Raw genomic sequence first — 24,793 nt, 5'->3', positions numbered from 1 at the left:
GGATAGCCGAGGGACCATTAGAGTTACAGAATGAATACCAAGAGAAGGTAAGCGTAGTCGAGGACGGCAGAAAACTAGGTGGGGTGATAAATTTAGGATATTTGCAAGCACAAGTTGGAATCAGCTAGCACAAGACAGGGGTAATTGGAGATCACAGGGAGCGGCCTTCATCCAGCACTGAATATAAATATAGGCTGATGAGAATGATGGTAATCTTACATATCACGACATATGCCAGTCGTCGACAGCTTCGAAAAGTGTGTGAAGAAGGCCTCTTTTTGAAAAGAAGTTATTTGGGATAAAGGTAAGTTCACGCACCGCTTACTAACCACACTTGCCGCCCACGACTGCAAAACTTGGCTGAGATTTCCACAGCTGCGTATGCTATTCGCGAAATGCGTTTTCTGACAAAGCCCGAGAGGTGGTTGAAGAGCCTATTTCAACTTTCCATTTTGACGACAATAATTTTATAATTTACCGTCATTAGTCTTGGGGTATTCAGCGTTACGGTGTCAGCGTTTTATGCAGTCACCGGGAGGAAACGATGGGCCCAAACAAAGAAGTGATAGGCAAGGCTATTTATACCTACGCCTACGAGTATAATACTGATATGTTAATTACACGCACTGCGTCAGGGGAAGGTAGTGCTAACTGGAAGACCGGTAGTTGAGAATCAATTACCATTCTTGGTGGCGAGCAGTCGGCGCATAACGTCACCCCAGTTTTTATATTGTTCCAAGAGGAATTTAAAACACTACATGAGAAAATGTCCGTGGCTTACTAAGCGTTGCTTCTTTGAATGGTGTGCCAAAGAGTATGTATTCATCGTTCTTTTGTCACTATAACTTAATAAGCAGCTCGCAGCGACAAGAGTTACTTTTTAAATCGGGTAGCTTGGCTATGCATCTAGATTCGAAATTGTTGACTGCAGATCGATCACAAAAAAGCGGGCAAGCTTGTACTTGGCCGTGCAAATCTTCGGCAGAGCGAAAGTGTCAATCCTCAAGTCTTACTGGCTGCTACTACTAGGTATTAACTTGGTTGCTGCTAGGACTTAGCTTGGTTTAACGTAACTACGCATCTAGGGAAGGTATTCTCGAGCGATCATTTTCGCAGGTACCTTCCTTTCGCGACATTTCGCCTGACTAGCGCTGGATGCGTCGGCGCCTACGAGCGACAGCCTTCCTGGCCTGCCACAAATGCAGGCAAGCAGCCAGGAGCCGTGTTTATGTCGGGCGAAGCGAGCGCGCAGCTGCGCCGGCGGTTACAAGGCAACGCGAGGTGACATCATCGCTATACTGCTTCGGCGCATGCGCAGCTAGGCAACGCGGGCGGTGTCGGCAGCAGCTCTGCGCATTGCCTCGCTGGTGCTGGTAGAATTTGTTTATCTCTCCACCTCGATACAGTGGCTAGAATAGGGAAGTGTGACGAAGGCCCCGCCGCTCGCGTGAGCGTTTGAGATGCAGCCGCAAGGCGGCGCTCACGCTTGCATTCACGTCGCCCGGCCAGGCCCGACGATCGACTAGCCGGATAAGCGCCCCGATTCGAGTTGCGAATTTCCTTTTCTTTACCTCGAATGGCACATCTTGCTCAGCCGCTCGTGTTCGCGAAGATCGCAGCAACATAATAGCGACATATGCGCCCTATAAATTCGCATATAACACGTTTTTTGCTCGCGAGATCTTGGCCGTCTTGGCATGTTTACCTGGGAGGCCGCGCAGACGCGCCTCGAGTTTTATTTCTTCAATGCGGTCTTATTTTACGCGCAAATTACTGTCTATAAACGCACGCTTGAACGAAAACAACTCTCCTTGCTTGCAAAGATGAATTTAGTCCCTGGGTTGTTCATTAAAGAAAGATGCAATTGGATTTCACTTAAATATATGCAACTGCCCTTAATTGGAATGCACCGATGATTGTTACATAGAAAGTTGCCTTGGCTCGCTCAATATTTTCACGTTTGCGCGATTTCTTGGAAACTGGGATGTTATGAGCGAAATATGGCGGAATTATTGATAATTTTTATCAATCACTGTGTTGCCGTGTACTGTAAAGTGTCGCTTCAATAAATGTTACGAGGAAACATAATTAGTTTCGAGCTCGTCGCTCATAACAAACTTTTAATTTCAATGCGTTTCGAACAAACAGAACACCATATACTTGACAAGAATTAAAAAAAAAAAAACAAAAAAAAACAGGTTCGGTTAAAGGAACATAAATAAACAGAACACATTTGACGAGAACACCGAAAAAGGCTGACGGTGCATTTAAAATAATAATGAGAACATTAGAATTCCTGTTTCCTTTGCTTGCCCAGTTTCAATGGGGATAACACAGGAACAAAAATTAAAAATTATGGGTTTTTACGTGCCAAAACCGCGATCTGATTATGAGGCACGCCGTAGTGGGGGACTCCTGGACCACCTGGGGTTCTTTAGCGTGCACCTAAATCTAAGCACACGGGTGTTTTCGCATGTCGCTTCTATCGAAATGCGGCCGCCGTGGCCGCGACTCGATCCCGCGACCAGGGACAAAAATTAAGTGCTCAAGTTAATAGGTTCTCGCCTCTTACATTGCAAAGCAGCAGCATGGGGCATCAACAATACAGACAAAATTACTGCAGCCCTCATGTAATGGTAATGCGCATAAAGCAAAGGTAGAAATACCGGTTTCGACGCAGCGCATACACAAAAGAGAACCAATAACAACTGTGCACAACCGAGAGAAAACAAGAGTGAAGAACCAAGAATAAAATATTTTAAGCAACATTCTTGTAAAGCAAGGAAATGATACACACCAAGTCGATTAACACACTTAAAGCTACTATAGCCACTGTACTTAAAATTTAACATGAAGGTGTGTAACTGAACACAATGCACATTCCTTTTCATGGTTCTCATTATCGTCCTGCGAAGTTTCAAGTGCTTTTTTTTTTTCTCTCTCTCTCTCTCTTGTGGATGCTCGCTCTTCGTTTTGCACGATTTGTAACCATGCGGTCATGCGCAGCCAAGCACAAAACAGTGACTTTGACGGCGGCTCATCCCTGAGCACTTGTCAGCACCGCACGAAACATCACTTCGCACAAGAATTTCCAACAACAAGCGAGAGAAACTCGCGTATCGGGCGCTCAGCTCGACGTATAAACGAGTGCGAGCGCCCCCCGGCGGATGCATCACAAGCGGCGACGGCGGTTGCCATAGGAGCCGCGGGGCGGTAATCACACTTCCCCTATTCTAGCCACTGTAACCTCGATCTCATTTTCTCTTTCCCTCTCCCGAACATTGCGCGCGCCGCGCGCATGCTTTCCATCCCTCCCCTTAACGTCCCATGACAAGGCCACATGTGCAAAGCACGGAGAGGAAGCGAAGCACACGCCGCTCCGCGAGGTGGTTGCTAGGCAACACAGTAACGTCATAGCTCGGCGACAGCAGGCGCCACTTTTTCGACAGCAGGCGCCACTTTTTACGGTTAGCTAGAACAGCTTCGCTGTTAAAAATAATGTTTTCTGATAACATTAATAGTAATAAGCCACAGAATTTACAAGGTTTATCTACCCCATTTGTGGTTACTTGGTCGGCGAAACGACTCAACAATCATGTTCAATTCATTCATTCGGTTTATTCACCACATAGTACTGGATGGCTACCTGGGCTAAAAGCTGTGTAGACAGCTTGACAGAGGCCCAGGTAGGCGCTACAAGGCAGATACAGCGAAACGGCATAAACAAGATAAGTAACAAGAATACATGAAGTTGAAATTTTAGCATATATGCTGATAGACAACGCCAGCCAATAAATATAGTATAGGAGGAAAATAAAAAGGGTGCGTTATTAATACACAAGAAACAGAAATGTGAGGGTTATATATAAAAATAAATGAATTGATACAACAAACATCTACTACACCACTTTTGCAAGAAATGCTCGCATCTGAGATTTCGACATGTATGGTGTTTGTTTGTATTTGTATAAGATTATAAGATGCTTGGTGTTTGTATGAGATTATATTTTAGCACTTGAAGTTTGTAATCTGTGCGAAACCGTGGCATGAATCACATGTCTGTGCGGCGCATATTTAAGACAGACCTCCGTACGCGTAAGGTCGCCGTTTTTTCTCAGAACTGCCTAAATATTTAGTTGAATGATAAAAATACGCCAGAACACGATAGTCATATGTGTTTTTATACGACTTGTGTTGACGTTTTGAAAAGAACTTTGCTAGATTCAACGTTGGCAATCTGTCGTATAACTTTGTTTTTTACAATATCAGAACTTTTCGTGTGTTCATTTTAGTTGTTGGTAGCCAGACAAAACTACAATAATTAATTCGAGAAGCAAACAATGCATAATATATTTCAATCTTAATAATTCAACAAAGCGCTCGACAACGTGACATCGCACCACTGACAAACGCAGTATTTTTACATGGGTTTAAAATCTGTGAACCCCATGTAAGAGTCGAAGATAGTGTTACGCCGATAATTGTGTGTTTATTAAGCACTTGAATATCAAAATTACCATATTTAATGACGTGATCTGGCCTTATAGCCTTGTTTCTGGCTCGAAAAGAAACATAACTTTTGTTTTTGAGGAATTAATTTTAAGCGAATTGGATAAAGACCGGCTAACAAGTTTTTCAATGATATGATTATGGTCAACCGCCAGTTTGACCATAATCATAATCAACCACAGAGAAGCACGGTGCAATCATCTGCATATATAATGAATTTTACTGTGCAATCAATGTTAATTATGCTATTTATATAAATATTAAACAAAGGCGGCCCCAATACGCTTCCTTGCGGCGCGCCTGTCGTTATTGTTAGTAAGGATGATTTGTGCGTGCCGATACATACATACTGAATTCTGTTGGTAAGGTAAAATGTAATTAAAGATAAAGGTTTACGACGTATTCCGCAGATTATTAAATTATTTTATGGTCAAGTGAATCAAACACCTTGCTGAAGCCTATGAGTAAGGCTAAAGTCTTTAAATTAAATTAAATTATGGGGTTTTACGTGCCAAAACCACGACCTGATTATGAGGCATGCCGTAGTGGGGGACTCAGGAAATTTTGACCACCTGGGGTTCTTTAACGTGCACCTAAATCTAAGTACACGGTTGTTTTCGCATTTCGCCCCTATCTAAATGCGGCCGCCGTGGCCGGGATTCGATACCGCGACCTCGTGCTCAGCAGCCCAACACCATAGCCACTGAGCAACCACGGCGGGTAAGGCTAAAATTTTTAGTTTGTTTTGGATGTTTATTAGTACAAGTCCTGTCAATTCTAATAATGATGATTCGGTTGATCGTCCTATACGATAACCATGTTGCAATTCAGAAAAAAGCTTTATCCTGTGAAAAAAAAGTTGTTGAGCCAATAATGCAAGATTTTTTTTGAAGGGCTATAGCAAAAATAGGTGGGATCAATATCGGTCGGTAATTTTGAGGCACATTTTTGTCTCCGCATTTATATAAAACCCACTGTTGATATTTAATTGCGTCTCCGAATTCCCCTAATACATGTCGACAAATTATACATGTATGCAAGTACGGGCACTATGTATTGAAGTATTGTTTTGATTGGCCTCATTTGGAGGTTGTCTACATCTATAGTATTCTCGTATTCTTTAAAGTCATGAAATTCCTCTAAGTTACAACTTTATCTGTGGGATAAAGGAACATACTTTCGGTGCAGATATTGGCCAAGTCATCGCCGAGAAGAGGGTTGGTAGCAGGAGTATTATTGCCAACGAAATGCTTATTAAAAATCTTTTGGTTCGAAATATTTTCTGAGATTGATACTTATAAACGACTGTCTAGCCTAATTTCCTGAACCCTTATTCTAAGGCTCCTCGCAAGTTAGTTCTGAAATACAGCTGCTTACTTTTCAAGCTCATTGTACTACAGCAGCAACAATTCCTCAACATATGGAACCGCATCAAGGAAAGACTGATCGGAGCGAACGGTTCACAAAATTGCGGTATGGGAAGAAAAAGAACAATGCAAAAGTGTCAATTCATGCATAAACAATATTTATTCTGCTTATGAGTGGAACTTGGTGTGGTAGGATGCCAGCCGCAAATGCTTTTTTTTCCGGTAAATTCACATTCTTGCACATGTAAGCTTATTATTGCGCTAGGGGCTAACGCACTTCATATTGTGGCATATCTGTGAAGGAATAGGTAAATAACGGAATTATTAATTTCAACGCTTCGCGACACCTTAATGCGACTTTGAAGGTTGTCAATACTCATATAGAGTGAGGATTGGGGATGCTCGTTTAATTCCATTGCTTTCACGCATACTTTTTAAGTGCTAGCATATACGTATTTCCTCTCCGCGCATCTGCATTCGTCGCGTATCTATTCGAACTATGGTGTTTTAGTAGGTTTAGTTCAACGTAAGCATTGAATGAATCATTTATTTTACTGGATAATACATTATTGTCGTCGTGCCGAGGCATATTCCTTCCTTTACGATGGTCTATGCTCATAGCAGATTCTCGGCCATTCAGATTATGTGTATTTTCGTTTCGCTGTGGAACCCATATATACAGCAAAAAAGTATACAAACTGTCTGGTGGGACCTTCCTTTTCGTAGTTCTTCAGTTTTACTTGAACACGTTTCTACGCCGTGTTCGGGCTCCTCGAGCCAAGCGTTCTCGGGAATAAACCAGCGGTTTCTGGTTGCCGGGCTAATTAATCGATCACACATCCGTCTACTAGCCTACAACACGCGCTTTATATACAGAACCTGACTTCGGGTCTCCACTATAGCGTAAGGTTTCCTGTAACCCTTTTACAAAGTTTCACTGAGTTACAGCGTTATGACAAAATACTGAACGATTCTATAGCCATTTGAATACTTTACGCAAATGATCGGTATGCTATAGAATTAACCTCTCTAGTTTCATCGCCAAACTTATTGAATGAAACACAATGAAACTTAATGAAAGACAGCAAAAGCCGAGACCCCATTTTTGCCGCAGAAGATGCATTTTATCACTGGGTCTGCCACACTATTTCGCCTTCAAAAAACTTGAGGAACGCCGTGACCAAGTCCGGCTCGCAGGATGGGGCCATGTGTAAAACTGCACACCTTGTGTCTACTTTTACTGTTTCTATGGCATTCACTAGCGCCAGCTTTCGCGGTAACCTAGTCTGGTTGACTAATCAAATAGCTCTAAATTTTCTTCGGTATCGCAGAACTGCCTTTTTCATCCTCAATTGCAGACAGACAGACAACGAACTTTATTTGATCCTGAGGAGCTACTGTCAGGACCCCCTAACGGGAGGCCGTTGTAACCCAGCCTTTTTTTTTTTTTTTAATAATACCCATGTTTTCACATTCGTCCGATAGTGTCGCCCAAGATTCGTCTGATTGGGCGGGTAGTCACTACAGTCTGACAGGATGTGCAAATGGATTTAGACACACTGCAGGCATTCAAAGATCACCCAAAATGACAGCAGAGATGGTAATGGAACGAAAGGTCGAGATGCTGCACAGACGAGCATCCATACTTTCTAATATTCTATATTAAGGGAAACGGAGTAGCGCAAGAAAAAAATTATATAATGAATGATGAATGAGCATTGAGTGTTTGCTGTCCAATGCCGAACTTGCGCAGCATCTCCGACAAGTCCGCTTGCACAAAATATGCGCGAGCACTGTATAAAGCTGTGTAAACACAGAAATAAAATCACGCTGCAGCGCTCATGCAGGTCACCAGTGCTGCAAGACAGTAAAAAGAGAGGTTCCGCTTCTCTGTTCGTGGCAAGGGTGATCGCTTTTGGATTTCAGACCTGTAGTATACCAATGTCGAGAACAATTTCCATGTAGTGATCGGTTAAAGCAGCCTGACAAAAAGGAATTTAGGAGTGAGGAAAACTACCTACATTATGTATTTTGAGAATAAGCTGGTGGAATACGCGGGAACGACCTACGCATTAACAAAATTAGCGTAGAAATAGTGACATATATATATATAGTCACACAAATTAGGTTATTCGGCAGAAAACGTTAAAAAAAGAGAAAAGACGAATGTCCGGTTGGGAGATTTTTACTTTGGGCCGGTATACTTACACTTAAACAAACCAACTAAGAATGCTAAAGGAGCTTACGCGATTTTTTTTGCCGAATTTTTTAGCCTTTTTGAGATTGTAATACGAAACACCTTGTACATAGCCCTCGCCCATTTAAGTCTTACTGAGTTTGGTGAATGCGTGGTAGTGGCGAAATAAGTTCTTAAACAAGTGTTGGCTGCATAAAAATCCACATAAAATGTGCATAAAAAGAAAGAGTGACACTTAGAAAAAAGCAGAGAAAACGCACCGTTATGGGCGGAGGAATGAATTAATTCTAATACGCTTGTCTAGGTTGTATTCTAGCCAGGGAAATCAACAAATTAACCAATTAAGCCAATATAAACAATTTAGCCGATTATCCAGTGGGGTACATGAGTTGTGCATAGTAAGATTTAAAAAATAAACTTTCTTGGCCTTAGCGACACAGCTGCTCAACAGGTCAGGCCGTTTACTTCCCCTAGCGACGTCTGGGAACTTCTCACCTTGAGTGGCTCAGATTCAGAGCAGGGCGTGCCATCCATTGCAAATGAAGTGCGGTTCTCCATTTTCCCCTTAGGTTTGGTGTACTCTACCAAACAGCGGAACAGGCACTGTTTGAGGTCGGAATCCAGCTTCGAAGAAAAAGATAAAAAGTTCAGCCTATCACATGTAACGCAGCCTCGCATACGTTCTACTCCATAATAAAGGTATGAGGTGAATCGGGTAGGACTTGTATTGCCCACAACAGAGTGTCCGTGATTTATTAGAGTGACACTGAAACATAATAAGTGTCAAAGAAAGGGGAATAGCTGACGATGATAGAACTTCAGGCGGAATTATTTGATTATGGTTTTTTCAAGCTTGCCATCCTCCTTCGCCGCAAGCACAATGCTCCCCATAGATTCAGTAGGATAATCTATTTTTGTATTTTTCAGAACATTTGGCGTGCTTATTCGCTACTAGCCCGAATTCTATTTTCTTACTTAGGGACCAATTTAATATTATTGATCACATTGGGAATCACAGGAAGCGAAATAGTGTTACTAATCAAGTTTCATGAGACAAGAATCATCAATATAGTCAGTGACTGCTGTGCCAGCTCTAATGGAAGAATGGTAAAGATGTAACTCTAACACGCGGTATACATTTCAAAAAAGATGCGAATGCACATGCTTGTGTCTCTGTGTCTTTTGTTTGGTGTTCCATGTTTCTGCCTTTTCCGCCATGAGAACCAGAAGACATGTGAAGCGAATGAAATATCGCTTAAGACGCAACGTTTCGTGCATATGATCATGTTGCGACAAGCATGGAGCAGTAATTTAGCACGCATAAGTGGTAAATATATGTAGAGTACACGCTTGATGGTTGCATTAGATTGATAGAAAGATAGAAGTTTAGATAAAGAATATTCCCCTTAGGGCTACGGCAAACAGCCCTAAGGGGCTATGGGACCTAGCTGTCAATCTCCATGCCAGCCCGTGATCGAGGGCAGACCTTGGGCGAGCAAGTTGGTTAGAGAAAACTCCTTCGATATAGAATCGGAAAGAACGTTAAAAAATTTGATAAGGGCGTCTCGGACTTACGTGCGAAAGCCATGCTCTGTTTATGAGGCACGCCGTAGGAGGGTGAGGGGCTCCCGGTTACTTTCGGCCATCTGGACTTTTAACGTGCACCCAGAGCACATACGGTACCCAGACCTTCTTGCATTTCAACCTATCGAAATGTGGCCGCCGTGGCCAGTATTTGTTCCCGCGATCTGGTTCGTAGCGGCGCAACATTATAACCGCTAAGAACTACCCCGCCGGGTAGAGAAATAGTTGGATAAGATTTATATTACGGTAATGCCAGACCTCGAACTACTACGCGCATGAGATCTGGCGATACCGCGCGCGCGCCGATCGAGCGTGGGCCTCACATAATGCGGCTGACGTCACGCCGCGCGTGTCCATACTCTCTCCCGTGCCAACCAATCGCGTTGTCCTCTATCTCCTCACCCGCTACTGCGCTCACTCCTTCGCTCTTGTACTCTTTGCTTCCTTATTTGTATCACCCTCTTCAGCGCACCGTGCGAAAACAGCACCCGAGCAACCTCCCAAAGCTGGCGAAGTAGACAAAAAAGCTATCGATTTAACACCATCGTACCTTTAAGTAAGTAGAATTCACGTATCTCGGTTTTCGGTAGTATTCCTTGCAGAACGTGGGTCCATCCATTGTATCCCCTGGAAGATTTGACGCCTTGTTTGGTAGCGAAATAACGTGGCATGCCGTATTTTTCATTAGGCAGCTTGAATAAGGCCACCTGGGAAAAAATAGAATTATACCCTTCTAAGGAACACAACGGGACATATTCCAAACTAAGAGAAAGCTTTCTCCCTTGAGCCTCTCGCCATTTGGTAACGTCTACATTTCCAGTCGACACGACAGCATTATTCTGGGCGCAAGAACATGTCAAGGCTTACGAGCCAACAGAAGTTGGAGCACATAGTGTTTGTGCGCGCGACAGATGATAGATCACACTACAGGAATTCATGTTGTCAGGACAGTTTCACTTCAAAAATTTATGTATGAAAAAAATATATTTTATGCTTCCCGGCAGAGTTCCTATTTTGCCCTCAAGCAGGCTAATAATCTGGATAGAGAACTATTCTATCGGTGGGATCTAAATTTGTGCTGATCACTGATGATCTTTTCTGTGTGTTCTTGTCGTTTCGCGCTGAGAATGGTTTCATTATGAAATACCAACATGTCCAACTTACCGTCCTTTTAATTATTAAAGCGTAAGCTGTTATGGGCTAATTCTAATAGTCGTTTCGGTTCGCGGTGGTGTCCGCCGCCGCCTCCTCTGCTGGTGACCGTAACCACTATCGCCGGAAATGCGAAAAAAAGTACGCGGTCCCACCCGGGATCGAGCCCAGGCCCGCTGCGTGGGAGTCGGATGCTATACTACTGAGCCTCACAAGCGCTTGCTATGAGGCCGCGGAAAATGCCTTATAGACGCGCCCTAGGCATGCGCGCACCCCTAGACGACCCGAGCCTCCGCCAGTATGGTGGCGCCATCTGTTAAGGTCCCTGCAAACGCAGCGTGCGCAGGCGCAGACGATGAGATGTGGTTCAGACAAGGCGCGCAATCAATGCGATCCCGAGCCTCCGCCAGTATGGTGGCGCCACCTGGTTAAGGCGCTTGCAAACGCGTAGTGCCCGACATGTAAGTTGCATATAGCAGTTGCATGCTGCATGTAACTGTACCTGGTATTCTGGATACCTCTATGGTACACGTTACGGAGTCTCCTCGCAAGGTACGAACCGCTGCTGAAGAAGCAAATCGTAGTGCTACGTGCGCGGCTACAACCAGGCATCATCAGGCTCAGCAGACTGCTGTGCTGAGAGCATTATAAGCCGCAGCTCGCCGTCGACGCCGGGCGGACAGTCCAGATCGTTCTCGTCAAAACGAGGTGAAGAGACTTTGCCGCGAAGACCCTGTTGTGCGTGGTGCTGAAACTGGAGCTACTCTTTAGCCGCTCCACCAGCTTACGCTGTGACTGTGCTGCGTGCGCCGCGCAGGCCTGTGACTTTTTTCGCATCTGGCCCAAAGTAATCAATCTTCCGCGGACTGCACTCGACAGCATGCTACAACCGTAGCTGGTAATAAAGGCTACGACCTCAGGATAAACAGCAGCATGATTGAGCCGCTGTGCCATCGACACACGTGTGCGTAAAATAAATGTAGTAAGAATGCTAATGACACTTAGTGATCGCCAACCAACAACAATCTATGTAAAAATATCATTATGTTACATTAAATGGATCTCAGTGCAGATCACTCGCACTTTCAACTAGAGCGCAACGTCTGTTACCTTATATAAGATCCCCTAACAAGCTCTGACATAAATTTCGTCTATTCTGGGTCCGGAAGAGAAATAAAGTCATTCCAACGTTTTGAAGCGCTATTGGGCCTTTCTTACTTCTTTTCGGGCGTTCACATTGTGCATGTGGCGCTGCCGAAAAAATAGTGACCAAATTCTTTAAAAATTTTTACACGATGTGTTTAATGTGTTTGCATGACACTAATGACAAATAAACGTTAGCTCCGTTTCTCGGCGCGTGGTGTACTTATGCTCGTTCTCGGCTGTGCAAAAAAAAAAGATGTCAATTTGGCTTACAGCGGTTTACGCGTAGAATTTTTTTCCCACGCAGTAAGAGCTAATATCACAGCAAGAACTCAGTGCTTTGGTCGCACATAGCAGACCCAAGACGCAGGTTAGCCGGGCACCTCATAGGTTCATTACTTTGTGGCCAACATGTCAAATCGACAAGGATTTGCAGTTGTCTGTGGCGCGTAAATTGCTACACATTAGTTCAGTATTGTGAAAGTGAAATATGCGACGCCATTAAATTGACACGCCGTCATCTCCGTGTATACATCCTACTACTTCACTTCGTGTTGTAAAGTCGTCCTAAAATTATTTACGTGATTTATATAAGAGAGGTATTATACGCAAATAAATGCATCATGACCGTAAACGTACTACCTTCGTCTTTGTGAAACTGGAACACGCAGTTGCATGACAGATAACCTAGTTCATCGACCACATGTTAACAAGCCGTTTCATAAGTATGGGTATTCGACACAAACGCGTAGCATAGCAGCTTTGGACGCCATCACAGCAAACGGTGAGTATGGCAGGTTGCATGACCAACCTAAAGATGATTGCGTTCATCTCAATTCGCGAGCAGCAGCGACACAAAAGGAAGATAAAAAAGACAGGTTGCATAGAGGAAGGAAGCGGTGCAGGGCAAACGAATAAATAGCACCACGCCCTCTTTTTTGTTGCCACGTCACCACGACAATGCGCACCGTGAGGTAGATGCGGTCATCTGTAATGCACTTGCTTGTCTGTTTCAATTGCGAATTTTGCTCACATGCTCAATTGTTCGCATTTCAGCTGCTACTAAGAGGTATTTTATGCTGGCATACTATGCTCGCATTTCATTTAACCCACCAGTAAATTAGCAAAATAGCATTTTTAAACACTCATGTTTACAAGAATTTCGCTGTCGCCAACTGTCATTGTACCTTGATGTGAACCGTGCGTCTATTTTCCCCATAAGGTCTCGTGACTTTCAGTGAACGTGAAGAAATATAAAATTAACCAATATAACATTTAACGCACAGTCATTCACACACTGTTTAAGTGCTTGTATACTAAGAGTATATTTCAGCGAATCATTTACTCATAACAAATTGACATTTTTATAGCAAACGCCATAGTAGGATGCTACATTTTATTATGAGAAATTTCAATCAAGCAACGCAGGAAGGTAACTAATTTTTTTTACATGTGATATGAATAGTTGACAATGCCATAAAAATATGAGATTCCTATCAAGACTATCTTAATATTAGACTATAAATAAAATTGCAGAACCACCAGCAACGTTTGTCAGCAATGTTTGCGATCCATACGTAAGCAATTGAGAAATAAAAGCGACTTAAAGATGGAATCCGCTACGTTTACGTAGAAAGAAACTGAGGCTCAAGATAATTCACCATATATATCACAGTAAGACAAGTAATAATCGTTATGATTACCTTTTGCAGCCTCAGTTATTCACTCAGTTATTCAGTTATTCCCACAGCCTCAGTTATTCAGTTATTGCAGCCTGAGTTATTGCAGCTCAGTTATTCACTCGCTGCAATAACACTAACAAAAATTCGGAACGTAATTGCAGAATAAACTTTCCGCTACTCGTTTATCCCGAAAATAATAAGAAAATGACACCATTTGTCAAACGATTTGGTAAATATGTCAAATAATGAATTATTAGTATTTTTATTGAGTGATGTCTCTCGTCAAGCACAACTTTCTCTTTTTTATAGTCTACATGCCTTTCTTGGATGTTCACTCTTCAACTTATTTACGCGTGTTTTTTGACAGACCACTACTGAACTATCTACGAATTTATATATGTACGCTCTATATTGGGCTCGTAGTTTGCATGAAGTATATTTTTAAATACATACATTATTATTAGCCTGTTCTTATGCCTTTTCTAACGCAATAGCTTATGATTTCTGTTACCATTTTTGTTCCCTTTACGTAGTGTCCTAATATGTAGGTCTTCTGTAAATAAATATGTAACGAGGAAATCCTACATTTTACTATTGTTCGTTTCCTGTCCCATCTGAGCCATCAACCTAAATTTCCATTATTATGCCAATGGGTGGCCGAAGAAGGTCTCTTTACCAGCATTACTTTAGTTTCTAATATTATAATCATAGATTTTAATACTACTGTTGGACGAAGTCCTTTCTCAGCGACATCCACGACACTCTTCTGTCGCGTAAACTGAATCTGTCCTGCGTACTCGAAGAATTCCTTATCTCACCACCGTCTAATTCTCGGCTGCACAGCGTTGCTCTTTCCTTGGCATTGTTTTATTGCTCTTGTGGCCCAGTGGTTATCACCGCTCCGCTTATTCTTATAATCAAGAAATATGTCAGCTACTGGGGTATGCAATCTGATCCACACCATCGTTGACCTATCACTCATCGTTGCACCTATAATTTCTGTTCGATGATTCACAGGTTTCTGATCAGCTTTATTGCGAAAGGCGTTGCGCTGCTGAGCACGAGAGGTCGCGGGATCGAATCCCGGCCGCGGCGGCCGCATTTAGATGGAGGCTAAATGCAAAAAACGCCCGTGTGCTTGCGTTGTAGTGCACGTTCAAGAACCCCAGGTGGTCAAAACTAATCCGGAGCCCTCCACTACGGCGTGCCTCATAATCAGAGCTGGTTTTCGCACGTAAAACCCCAGAGAGAAGAAGAAAAAGCTTTATTGCGAGCTTCCAGGTTTCGTGATCGTGTACTATTGCATTTCAAGAGTGCAGGTGAGCTATCGTTCGACACCTGCAGGGTGTGCGTGTTTGCAAAATGTGCTCCTACCCGTTTTCATTTGTCGGCATGTTTACTTTGCATAATTCGCGGTCCCAGAAACGACGTATGCCGAAATAACGTGACTGTTTAACTACTACGCGAGGGCGACTATCAATCGCAGTGTCTTGTTTTCTTGTTAGGCTACTGAACATTGTGGTTTAGCCTGTGGTAATGTAACCGTGCACTTTGTTGGTTCATTTGCTGAAGAAAACCTACTAAAAATCCCTCTTGTGTCTCCAGTCGCTACGTCAGCACGCGGCAGCCAATGCCCGTTCCCAAGTGCTGCCTAGCACTAGCAAAGTTTTCTGGATGCGTTGTAAAAAAAAAAACTTACTGTATAAAGTCGGCAATGATCTTCTTGGTACAGCTGGAAAATGTACAACTGTTATTTCCGTTTTTTCGTGAGCTATTCATCAAATATCCGTCTGCCGGTGAGCAATCCCTTGCTTCTCCGTCTCCATCGTGAGGAGCGTTCAACCTGTAAACATTGCCAACTGCGAATTATTCATAAAATGTCTAGGATATAAAACTTTCAGGACGTTTCTAAGGGCCGCATTCTGCATCTACCTCCTAAAGGAACTGACAATTGAAAGCTTACCGGTCAGAGCGTCTAATCGCGGAAAACGCTGTGGAATATTTAACAGCGAAGCTGTAAAGCACTAAGTCTCCTATGGTCGTGTCCGCGTGTAGAAAAAAACTCTCATTGGCTGTATGCTGGATGTGCGAGGGAAAGCGCGCGAGAGACGCGCGCTTTCATGTGGAGCGAACGCACGGCGCGGAGCAAACTCGACTTCTTCCGTCGCGAGAAAGGCCGTGGGGCGACGGGAGGGAGGGAGGGGAGCAGCACCAGCAACGCGCAGAACTGTTGTCGACGGCGGCGGCGGTTTGCCCGCGTCTGCACCGAACGCGCGCGGCGTTTGTGACGTGTTTATGAAGAACGTGCCAACCTTCGCCGTACACCCTATGGCGGTGTGCCATAGCGACCATAAGGCCATGGCCCCTGTGGTCACTAAATAAATGAAAACCACCGGATCATATATATTAACAGCGACGCTGTTTAAGCCAGTCGTAATTTGTGGTGCGTATCAAGAAACTGCCGTGCCGTAACCGTGGCAACCAGGAGGGCGGAGGAGGGCGGCGCGGTGCATCAACACCCTCTAGAATGAATGAATAAAGCCTTTATTTTAAGGAAGGGGACGGCTCTAGGCCGCTGTTGGGGATTAGGTGGGAAAGGAATGTGGGTTCCCGGATTGTTGGCTGGGGCACATCTTCATCTCAGTCTTTGATCTCCCGCTTTATGCAGACTCAGGTGCATGTTCACTTCCGCCGCTCTCGCACGGGCTGGTCGACCCCTTCTACACTACTCGAAACAAGCCACTTTGTCTGCCATATGTCGCAATGGCTTTTTGTGTTTCAGGGTTAGTCTGTATTTCAATTCCTAGTGTTCTAATATCTCCGTGCAGTAAATGTTGAATGTTGGATCTCCCTTGTGAAAAAGCTGCACAGTTCCAAATGAGGTGTTGCAAGTCTGCTCTGCATGACTCCTGACAATGTGTGCATCGGGTATAAGTGTGCGCAGTCGTAGCTTGTCTGGTTTGGTGCCATTTCTCAAGTATGTGTGGTGTGTATGCAGCATTGGCCATAACCTTGTTCAAAAAAACCTCTTCCGTGCGAGTAAGGCCGCCGTTGTCAAACACATGTACTGGTGTAGCTTCTAATAGTCTCCGTTTACTATCTGCTTTTATTTTAGTGCGAATGTAATGCATCAGTGCTCTGCTAGGAGAGCCTTCGGCCAATATCTTTAGGTATGGATTTTGGTCAGCGGGGTTTGGCGAGGAAATGGAGTGTGGGGAGCTGTACGTGTAATCAAGCCCACCCGCTTGCGCGGCAACTGCGTGAGCGGCTGCGTTTCCCCCATCCGTGCCGGTGTGCCCCGGTGTCCATATGATTTCAACATTTGTCCCGTTGTCCTGTATTCTCTTTAGCATTTTTCTGGTGTCGTTGGCCACAGCATCATCTGTCGTAGGCACCGTTAATTCGGCCACCGCTTCGTACGAGTCAGTTAGGATCCGATAATTATTTCGCACATTCTGCTCTACAATGTCTCCCATGTCAATGGGAATGGTGTTGACCGCTCCCCATATAGCTAAGAGTTCTGCGTGCAAGGTTGCACCCCCGGGAAGCTGACATGTGTGATAGCCATTGTGTTGGGGTGCAGATGTGCTAACCCAGGCCATGTTTGCCATGTCGTTTTTGATTGCAGCGTCCGTGTAGATGTCAATGGTGTGCTGCGGCGTTCTTAGTTCTAATCTCTTTTCAAATATTTGTCTAGCTTCCACGTTTCGTCTGGCGATAGGGCGTTGTTGCCTCCGTATGCCCAGTGGTGCTTCCCATGGTGGCGTTATGGTCGCTTCCGCGGGCTCTGGCTTCGCATGGACTTGTTTATCCCATGCGATGATCTGTTTTCCCTGAGTCGTGTTTTCCAACCGGGATCGCATTCGAATTCGTGCTTCATTGATTATGTCCCGTATGGGTGGAATCGCTACCAGCTTGAGCAGGTCCTCGTTCCTCGTGTGCTTCGGTAGCCCAGTGATAGTACGGAGGGTGGCCCTGTGTAACTTCTCGATGTCGCTGAGGTCTCGTTCAGAGAATTCGTACACGGGTGCCCCGTAAAGAATCCTTCCAACCGCGACTGCTTTTGCAAGCGTTTGGCACGCTTTCTGACGCGCTCCACCATACTTGCTCGATATTCGTCTAACCATGTGCAATAGCGGTCTCCATTTTTGCTTTAGTGTGCGAATCCATAGCTGGGGGCTGTTGCAGCTAGCAATCTGTGCTCCGAGGATCCTAATTTGTCCATTGGTCGACGTAATATCGCTTTGGCCTATGTGTAAAGTGATCTGCTTGTTTACATTGGTCGCTTTCTTTCCGTCTACGCTGATCAAGTTCCGTCTTCTCCGGCGAGAGTTGCAGTCCGAGGTTATCTAAAGTGTTGCTAAGGCTCAGGATCGCTGCTTGCAGTTCAGTTTGCATGCTCTGCATGTCGGAATAATCCGCCGCTTCCGTCCATATTGTTATATCATCGGCGTAAATAGTGAAACGGGCCGAAGTGTCTCGCTCAAGACTTTCTGCTACCCGTGTCATGGCCAGATTGAATAGTATAGGTCCGAGGATGGAGCCCTGGGGCACACCCCTATCCAAGTAGTAGGTCCTCGGACTCCATCCCGGTGCCTTGCCATGGAGCTGGATTGGTCTGCTTTGGAGGAAGCTACGGATCCAATTGTATGTTCTTTGGCTAGGGTACCTGGTTGCTAATTCCTGTAAGATGACCTCTTGTTTCACGTTATCGAATGCTTTACGCATATCGACTGCAAGAATATAGTCAGGCATCTGTTTGCGAGACTTGCGGTTGATCACTCTGCGGAGCAACCAGAGGCAATCATGTGTGCCCATGTTCGGCCGAAAACCTGCCTGCGCAGGATGCAAACCCGGTTGTACATACTCCATGTAGTGCTGCATTCTCGTGTTTAGCATTCTTTCGATCAATTTGCAGATAGTTGACGTTAGAGCTATGGGGCGTAGATTAGCTGGTTTCGTGTGGTCTTTGCCCGGCTTCGGTATAGGGTAGATGAGGGAAAGCTTTAGTGAATCTGGCACTAGTCCGGATTCCCAGGATTCATTGACAATTGTTAAGAGCCGTTCTTGAGCTTCATTGCTGAGGTTTCGAAGTTCTTGCCAAGTCACTCCATCGTGCCCAGGAGCTGACTTCGTTTTACCTTGTGCAAGGGCCGCTACGAGTTCACTCAGCGTAAAGGGCGTGTCTAGCTCCTCTTTCGCGTTGTCTATCGTGGCAGAAGGCAGCGGTTCCGGAGGCGCTTCGGCAGCATGTGGGAAGAAAGTGTGGATGACGCGCTCCTCCAGCACGGCAGGCTCTTCTCGCAAAAAGAGTTCCGCGAGAGGAGGCGCGCCTTTCTTTCTCCCAAGAAGGCTCCTTAAAATCTGCCACAGCCTTTTTAGACCGGGCTCCCGGCCAAGTTTCGCGCACGTATTGTGCCACGTGTCTGCTTCGAGTTGTTGTTGGTATTCCTTGATGAGTCGGTATTGATGCTTAAGGCGCATTAGATCTTTGTGACGCTTTCCTTTATACCGGTATTGCTGTGTGAGGCGGTTGACCTTCCGCCATAGATTTGCAAGGTGCATATCCATGTGACTTGTAGTGTCATCGCATGGGATAGTTTCTCTGGCCTCCGGCCGTGCCTCCGCTATCATAGCGCTGAATTGTTCAAAGTCCGCAAAAGAGTCCCCGGTGGCCATTCGAAATTTTTTCCAGTCAAAAAACACCGTTTCTCTCCTTTCTCGGATCTTTTTGCGATTGAGCGTGATGATTATTGGTAAATGGTCGCTTCCCCATGTCGTCGATTCTACGTCCCATTGCCTTATGAGCCCTGGAGTGGCTAGTGTCAGATCGGGCGTTGTGTCCTGTTGTCGCGCGTGTAGCCCTATGCGGGTTGGTGTTTCGGGTGTGTTGCATATATCCAGAGCTGACATTTCTATTGCATCATGCAGTATGCGTCCTCTTGAGTCAGCTTTGGCGTAGCCCCATGTTTGATGCTTGGCGTTAAAGTCTCCCCCCACTAGAATGGGAAGGCCTCCAGCTTGTGCCTGCACGTTACCGAGCCATTGGTAGGAGTCATTCCGGTGCTTGCCCGTTAGGGGTCTGTAGTACGCGGAAACTGCAACCATTGGCCGGTGCCCGCGTGGACATAGCTTTACTGCCACAATTTCTCTGAAATCATTACACAAATCTGGTATTCGCAGTTCGGTTGCGGTGCAATCATGTCTAACTAAAAGGGCAGCTTGGCCTTGCGCTTGTTGGTTTCCTTTGCCCTGGTGTAGTATTGTAGCCTGCTGAAAGGTTCGGTAACCTTGAATAGTGCACGGTCCCCTTGTCTCCTGTAGAAGCACGACAAGGGGTTTGAATTTTTTAATTTGCTGTCTTAGTGTGGATCCATTCTGCGTAAAACTTCGACAGTTCCATTGGATGCATATAGGCCTTGCCGTCATCTTTCATCTGCTGGCTTACGCCTTTTAGGTTCATCATGTTGCTTCTGAATATTTCTCTGAATTTCCGTGAATATCGCTTTCATCTGAGTTTGTATTGCATTCGTGACTGTCTGAAATTCCTCTCGTAGGTTCTTTTCGAGGCGCTGGGTCTCAGTGTGTCTTTCCTGCCTTAGGATGCTCAGCATCTGCGCATACGCCGAGTCTTGGGCTGTGAGTGGTTTTGACACTGATGGTGCCTGGTTCTGCTGAGTCTGTGCAGGTCCTACGTATTGCGGCTTTCTAGAGTTTGCCGTGATTTTTCGACTAATTGATCGCCCGACCCGACTGTTAGAACGCGTGCGTTTTTCTCGGTCTGCCGGCGTCTCCGATTCACGTTGCCGTGGCGTTGGCGGTGGTGGCGTATCTCGTTGCTCTGGTGGTAGTCGTGCGAGTATTTGCTGCAGCATTGCTCTCAACTGTTGATTTTCCTTTCTGAGTTCTTTTATTTGTTGCTCATAATGAGCGGATGGTGTGGGTTGTGTGGATGTTCCTGCCAGCACTTTTTCAGCCCAGGTCACTGTCCTCTGACCTTCTTCTGTGTTCTGCACGACTTTCTTAATGTCTTTCGGTGCACGGCTAGGACATGCCGAGTTTAGCGATATGTGGCCCTGTTTCTGGCATGCGACACAGAATAGCTCTTCGTCGCATTCGTTGTCTTGAGGGTGTTTTCTACCACACTGCTTACAAACTTCGTCTGAAGGGCAATACTTGGCAATGTGTCCCAATCCGTGACAATTGTAGCAAGCTATAACCTTCGGTCTGTACTCATGCACCCTTGTGATCTCATAATCGAATACGAGCCTGTTTGGGGGAGATTCCGTGTTAAATGTTAGCAGCAGCATGTTTGTCTTCCCGAGCAGACGTGCCTCTAGGATAGTTGCCGTCTCGCATCTCAAGTGATCCTTGATATATTCAATGGTCTGGCCGGGACGCACCTTGATGACCCCCCGACTGTTCCCCACCTTCTGTGTTGGCGTTCTTTCAATTATCACTTCATACGTACGAACGCGACCGCTCATTTTCTCAGCCAGTCGGGTCAGCGCCGCAAGCCTCTTCGCGTGTTCTTCATCCCTGACAGTAACATTTATGCAGTTCGCCACAGGGTCGTAGCGGAAAATTGATAATTCTGCAAGTTCCCAACTTCTCGCCGTCATCTCTAGTGCTGCTGTTATAGCCTGCTTAGGTATGTCATGTACGTGTACCTTGTTAAGTGGCCTGATCGAGAGCGCAAAATGAGGTCGACTTACCCGTTCGAGGCGAAGCTGTTCGGGCTTGACTTTTCTGTTTGGTTTCCGCTTACTGAAAAAGGACCATTCAAGGCTTCCGTTGTCCTCGTTGTCTTCGTCGTTGCTATCGTCGTTGTCGTCCTCGCTAGCATCCTGAATATCCATTTGGTCGTTCACTTGCGACTCCCTCCTTCTGGCCTCTTCCATCGAGGGACGCGCCACGGCGTCTTCGGCTGTAGCGCGGCGTTCACTCGGCGTTTCGACGCTCTCAGCGCGCTTAGCTCGTCGCGTTATCTGCATTTTGGAGGGGCTATTCTTCAAATTTTCGGCGTCTCTAAGCTGAGGTAAGCATGGAGCTTCCGTGCTGGGTCCACTCGAGTGCGAATGTTGCTGTGGTGGCGACATGATGTCGTGCTCACCGGGCCGGCCTCGCCGAGGCCGCACTCGGGCTGGGCCCAGGCGTGGTTAGGCTTAGGTCAGTGGGTCGCCGTCGAAAAAGTCCTCGTAGCCAGAAAAAAACGTCAATTGGAGCCGTGAAAAAGCACACCACACTCACAGAAAGTACTCACGGTGTCGTTGCTCAGTGTTTACCACGTTGAATGATAGTTCCACGCAAACTTAAAATAAAACATCGAAGAGCCAAAGTGGGCCGCGTCTTCACACTCTGGCGATCGCAGCGCCCCCCACCCTCTAGAAAAATTTTTCTAGAGGGTGTTGGGTCAACGCCTCCTCTAGAAAGATGCCTGCGGCGTCGCTTTCTGCTGCCCAATAGGGAGCACGGCGCAGTGTCAGGGGAAGGGGAAAAAGGAGATAAAGATGTTGAAACGAAGGGAAGAGAAGAAGAAGCAGCAAAAGTCTCATCCGATCATGGAGGAGGCTGGTGATGGAGGCGGTGCCCTGCTAGGGACGAGCGCTTAGCGATGGGCGGAGATTCCGTTCAGTCTCTGATATAAATAGGCACTTGGTGCCGCAGCTAAACGTCGCCTCCCTTCCTTTCCCTGCCCCCCCCCCCCCCCCTCCCACGGCCTTTCGTGCGTCAGAAGAAGGCGCGTTTGCTCTACATATATGGTGATTGTAAAGGAGGAAAGAGACGCCTACTTCTGCAGCCCTTAAGGGAGCACGGCACAGAATGCGCGTTTGTTCTCCGCCGTGCGTTCACTCCCCGTGAAAGCGCGCGTCCCTCGCGCCCTTTCACTTGCACATACAGCGTTCGGCGGCGCGCGGCGACGATTTCATCTCCATTGACGTCATACGGAACCTCACGGCGACGGCGACGGCGACGGCAACGGCGACGGCGACGCCGACGGCAGAAATCTGCTTTGGAGTGTCCATATAATTGCTATCGCAATAATAAAACATCGAAGAGCCAAAGTGGGCCGCGTCTTCACACTCTGGCGATCGCAGCGCCCCCCACCCTCTAGAAAAATTTTTCTAGAGGGTGTTGGGTGCATGCACCGCTCTCCCCCTCGACAGCTCCCTCCCTTCCCGACCCCCCCTCTCTCTTCTCTCCGCGGCGCGCTGAGCGAGGACAAAAAAAAAAAAAGAAAAAAAAGGCGAAAGCTTGCACTAGGCCGCGCAAAGCTCAAGACACAGCGAAGCTGACCGATTGATATCGAGCGGCTTGCCTCCAACGCGTTTGGCGTCGCCAGAAACAGCGTTCTTAGCACTGTGCCAACCTTCGTTAGCCTGCATGCCTGCTTTTGTGGCATGCCAGGAACGCTGTCGCTCGGAGGCGCCGACGCGTCCAGCGCTAGTCAAGCGAAATGTCGCGAAAGGGAAGGTACCTCTGAAAATTATCGCTCGAGAATACCTTCCTACATGCGTAGTTAAGTTAAACCAAGTTAAGTCCTAGCAGCAACCAAGTTAATACCTAGAAGTAGCAGCCAGTAAGACTTGAGGATCAACAGTTTGGCTGTACCTAAGCTTTACACGACCGCGTGAAAACTTGCCATCATTTTTATTATTCTTGAATAGTTCAAATAACCAATTACAACATCACATCTTAATAGTCATAATTGTAACTACATAATTCCCACCATAGTACAGATTCGCTGGTCTTCCATCTCCACCCTTGTGGAAGTGCTGACAGATCTTTTTTATCACAATTTTTCGATCAGTAGTGTGGATGTACTCGTTTACTGAAAGCATGCTGGAAACAGTGACAGGTGAGCGCAATAGCGCAATATCGATAATCGACAAGTGCGGCCGTAGTTGTCAGAAAGTATTATTGTGTATATCAAGCCGATGTCTCTGCAATTCATGTTTTCCGAAGCTTAAATTGTTTCTACGATGATAACTACGTCCTATCGTGGTTTCCGGTTATACCCCGTTTTATACCCGCTATACCAAGGGTTTAGTGATTTCCCCTAATGTTCGCGCTGTTTGCTACTCAGAGCTGAGCTTTATAGTGCGACTTATTATCTCGTCCCTGCCTCTCAAACGCAACAATTATTGATATGATAGATGCTGAGTCAGACTTTCGACTTTTACTAATAACCCAATGAAAACGATGCTACATTAATCCTATCATGCTGAACATGCCAGATCATACCAAATAAGGATCAGCGGGCTTTGAGAGCACTTGAATAGAGATCAAGTGGAAATGCCGAGTGCTGGTGGCTGCCCTTCTGACGCGAGATATAGTTCTGGTGCCTGGATTGCTCGATACAGTCGCTGCAGGTGGCCATTTCCCCCTCCCATTTTTAAATGAACTTGAGACATGACGCATATGGTGTCCATCCTTCAGATCCAATAGTAGCCACAAATACCAGTCGGTCGCGAGACAATCGAAACCAGATAAATTCGCTGCACCTAGTGTACTTTCTAATTATCTTTCTTTTTTGGTCGCAATAATAAGTTTAGGGAGATGTATATTTGAAATTAGGTTTGGCAGAGAACATGCTTTAAATAAATATATAGCGTCGGGGACGCAGTCTTCCTTCAATGTATATGTGCAATTTTCAATTTTTTCGTACTTGATTTTCTTCATTCACTTGGCCCTCCATAGACATGTTTGTAAACACAAAGCTATTGCTAAATTTTTCGGTCTGCTGCTGGGTAAACGTGTGCTATTCAATCAATAACTATGTAGGTTTGACCGAATCATACTTTTAGACATGAATAGTCTTCTATGCCAATATGCTCCATCGTCATCTGAATGTGCATTCACTGTAGTACGTCATTTCTTATTACGTCCGGTAACGTGATCAAGCGGGTGCTAAGGAAGGTGTCGTGATGGTTGGTGGCTTCATGAGCGCTGTGTTCGCTCCTCGCTGCCTACACTCTTTATCACGCCAGCGTGTATTCGCGGTCATCGAGTGAGACTGGTTGATGTTTACCTGTGCGTGCGTGGTACTGTGCTTGCGTGCTTGCTAATTTAATCAGTAAGCGAATGTCCTTACAAGCCTTACTTCATACAGCTGTGCAATACTTTGCTATCGCAATCAATGCTCCGCCTTTTAGGCA

At 45.7% G+C, this 24,793-nt stretch overlaps 1 protein-coding gene across 1 annotated transcript in view; it reads right to left on the bottom strand.

The window, feature by feature from the left end:
- Window positions 1-6,052: 6,052 nt before the first annotated feature.
- Window positions 6,053-24,793, bottom strand: part of LOC119445938 (venom metalloproteinase antarease-like TtrivMP_A) — a 161,550-nt gene continuing 142,809 nt past the window's right edge. Inside the window, exons 12-15 of the mRNA XM_049663742.1 lie at window positions 15,334-15,477; window positions 10,208-10,364; window positions 8,569-8,697; window positions 6,053-6,170 (exon numbers count right to left, since the gene is read on the bottom strand). Of these exons, the coding sequence (XP_049519699.1) occupies window positions 6,138-6,170; window positions 8,569-8,697; window positions 10,208-10,364; window positions 15,334-15,477 (463 nt within the window). The 3' untranslated portion in view covers window positions 6,053-6,137. The remainder of the gene's footprint in view (window positions 6,171-8,568; window positions 8,698-10,207; window positions 10,365-15,333; window positions 15,478-24,793) is intronic.

Source organism: Dermacentor silvarum, chromosome 3, assembly GCF_013339745.2.
Source record: "Dermacentor silvarum isolate Dsil-2018 chromosome 3, BIME_Dsil_1.4, whole genome shotgun sequence".
NCBI classification, from domain to species: Eukaryota; Metazoa; Arthropoda; class Arachnida; order Ixodida; family Ixodidae; genus Dermacentor; species Dermacentor silvarum.
This window is presented reverse-complemented; position numbering and strand designations above follow the sequence as displayed.